The 3,054-nt window shown below is 44.7% G+C and overlaps 1 protein-coding gene across 1 annotated transcript; it reads right to left on the minus strand.

The window, feature by feature from the left end:
* Positions 1-1,448: 1,448 nt before the first annotated feature.
* Positions 1,449-2,590, minus strand: H257_19283 (hypothetical protein). The gene has a single exon (XM_009848428.1). It carries the CDS (start codon positions 2,303-2,305, stop codon positions 1,547-1,549), a length of 759 nt encoding a protein of 252 aa, XP_009846730.1. The 5' UTR covers positions 2,306-2,590; the 3' UTR covers positions 1,449-1,546.
* Between the last annotated feature and the right edge of the window lie 464 nt (positions 2,591-3,054).

The following is a 3,054-nucleotide window of genomic DNA, read 5'->3' on the forward strand; positions in this document are numbered from 1 at the left end:
TTACTAAACTATGGTCATAAATAGTACATTGAATTTCTTGAGATAGCTCAATTTGACGGTTACGTTGAACTTGATTAAAGTGTGTATTGATTATTTTGACGTTTACCTTACACTTCATTAATGTATTGCGCACAATCGAAAACATCGACAACGACAACAACATACATGATCCGAAATCTTCACCCCAACGCAGAGATACTGCGAACACCAAAATCTCTAACGTAACGCAGTCTAAGACAGCGTACAGTTAATAATACCGTACAACTACTGCGTAGTACTACTACTTAGTACTACTACTTAGTAGGTGTTAATAGTACAGCAAAGAAGTACTATGATGATTGATTTTCACTGTGTTTCCTCATAATTAATCAAGCTATATCTGATTTATAGGAGAATTATCCATACTAGTGTACAAAGGTATATACAAATTCAGTGGCCCATTCGGTGATAGCGTAAACAATCAATGATTTAATGCCGAACGTCTTGCCCAATAGGATGACAAAATTGATATGAAAATTTGAAGTATATTCAACGTATTCACAAGTAAATATCAGTTATTACAAGAAAATATCAGTTATTACAGGAGTCACAATCGATTAATCCGTCGCAATACATATACACTATACGGTAAGTCTCTCATTTATCCGAACATTATCCGTATAAAGCCTGGTCAAAAGTCCCAACTGGTCAAAAGTCCCAACTGGTGGAGATGCTCTGAGTGCACAGCTGCGGCTTGGCGGACGGCTTCTTGGGCTGCCGTACTTATGATGACGTCGATTTTCTCGCCGGGCGAATCCATCAGTTGATTCGACAACTGCATGAGTGTCATTCCAGCGCATTGTGTGGACATCGAAATGACCATGCATATCTTACTTAAGTATTTATACTGTATTAATCTTCGCAGAATTGCAGTTAAAAAGTCAGTGTCACCGAACGAATATCATTCACACTCAAATTTATTGAATTCCGTGCAGAATATGACACTGAAAAGGACTCAGATCCAGGGTCAAAATTCGTGTTCCGGTGAAGTTGCTCTAACTCATAATTCTCTTGTTACAAGACACGTACCATATAGTGTATATGTATTGCGACGGATTAATCTACTCCGAGTATTGCGACTCCTCATAATTTTCTTGGAACAACTGATATCTACTTGTGAATGTGTTGAAAATACTTCAAATTTGTACTTCGAAGTATGACGCAATGTATGTAACAAAATTTTGAAAACGAGTGTCGGCCGGTTGTGAATTATCATCTGTGGCAAAGCATATATCAGTACACTATACGGTACTAGTATAGTACTACAGTACAATGTACTATTTATCACCCCAATGTGGTGTACACATTCACTTTTGATATAGAGCACCACCAATACAACGAGTAACAGTGGGATATGCACAGCCATCGATTCAATTCTCCAAATGAAGCAGCAGAAGTAAAGGCAAGACTCTTGTGTAAAGAAAAACGGTGTATTATTGTTGGTTGGCTCACACGACAGCCTATCACAGCCTCGTACTCCTACATGCATGCATTTCGCAAATCCGACTTAGCAAGCAGGCTTGGGCAAGAACGGTTCGATGAAGTCCCGGGCTTCCGAGATACGGGCGTACACTCCGGGGTGGTCCGGGCGCGCGCAGCCAATGCCCCAGCTGGTCACACCGGCCAAGTACTCGACGCCGTTGCGCGTGATGGTCAACGGTCCACCCGAGTCGCCTTGGCACGTGTCTTTGAACCCCCCGCCGGCACAGATCATGGAAGACGTGACGTTGTAGTTGTACTTCTTGAGCGCGTCGTGGCACTTGGAGTTTTCCCAGATGGCTACGTCGGTTTCCAACAGCACGGGAGAACCCACCCCGCCGGACGAGGTATGGCCAAACCCGCGCACCCACGACACGACGCCCGGGGCGGAGAACTGGTCTTCGTCCCAGTTGAGCTTGACGGGGGGGAACTTGGACGCGGTTTCCAATTCGAACACGGCAATGTCGTAGTCGTAACGCGAGGCCTTGTTGTACTTGGGGTGCTGGGTGCGCTTGACGATCTTGATGCGCTCGCCGTCGATGGTGCCGTTGGCGTAGTGCGACCCGACAGACGCGAACGTGGCCCACGCAGTCGACGAGCAGTGGGCCGCCGTGACCAGGATCTTGGGGGCCACCAACGACGCGCCGCAGCTCGAAGGTCCGGTTTCGGTGCGGCGGAGACCAGTCACGTAAGTGTACTTGCCAATGGGCACCACGGTACCGTTGACGATTTCGGTTTGGGCGACCGCGGAGGCGGCGACAGCAGCGAGGGCGAGGAACTTGACCATGGCAAAGTGAATTTGAAAATGATGTCAATGTGGAAACGTCAAAACTGCTGCCTTCTCAAGCATAGTGAATGCCTGGACTTCGTAGTGACAAACCAGACGCTCAGTTTTTGCCATATGGAGTGCGTGCGGCCCCAACGCTATACTGAATCCCTATAATTGGATTTGTCACTGGATAATAATGGTGCTCCACGACATGCGAAATCTACAATTTATGACTGATTCACACACAGCAGCACACTGCTTCTATTCCTGCTGCAAACGAATGGGTACTACTAGTACACTGTAAACTGCTATCATTGGATAACGTTATGCAATGATTTGTAGGGACAACTTGACCTCGTCGCTCCTTTTCATAATTGATGGTTGCCTATTGTCGTAAGCGGACTGAAACTCCTTGTAGGTTTATGCTCAAGTCCAGCCTGTCTGCTTCTGATTGCAAGCATTTGAAGAAATGACGTTAAAGGAAGTGGACTCAATGCTTTCATTTCAATCACCACAATACTATTACTAGCACTACGTAGTAATTGTATGAGGTACTACTACTACGGTATATGTCAATCACCAAAATACTATTAATTGTATTAGGAACTACTACGGTATACTAGTAGTACTTGGTGGTCTACTACTATGCATTGTGTTGATTGAAGTATTAATACAATACACTACTGTAATAAGGGAATGAAATTGCTTGTCAGGTGCAAAACGTGGATGAAATCATTGAGATGTATTTTGGTGATTGATATACCGTT

This window comes from Aphanomyces astaci, assembly GCF_000520075.1.
Source record: "Aphanomyces astaci strain APO3 unplaced genomic scaffold supercont1.455, whole genome shotgun sequence".
In the NCBI taxonomy this organism is placed as follows: Eukaryota; Oomycota; class Saprolegniomycetes; order Saprolegniales; family Verrucalvaceae; genus Aphanomyces; species Aphanomyces astaci.

What these genes read in the sequence shown, in the direction of transcription:
- H257_19283 (XM_009848428.1), bottom strand. Translation starts at nt 2,305, where the DNA reads ATGGTCAAGTTCCTCGCCCTCGCTGCTGTCGCCGCCTCCGCGGTCGCC.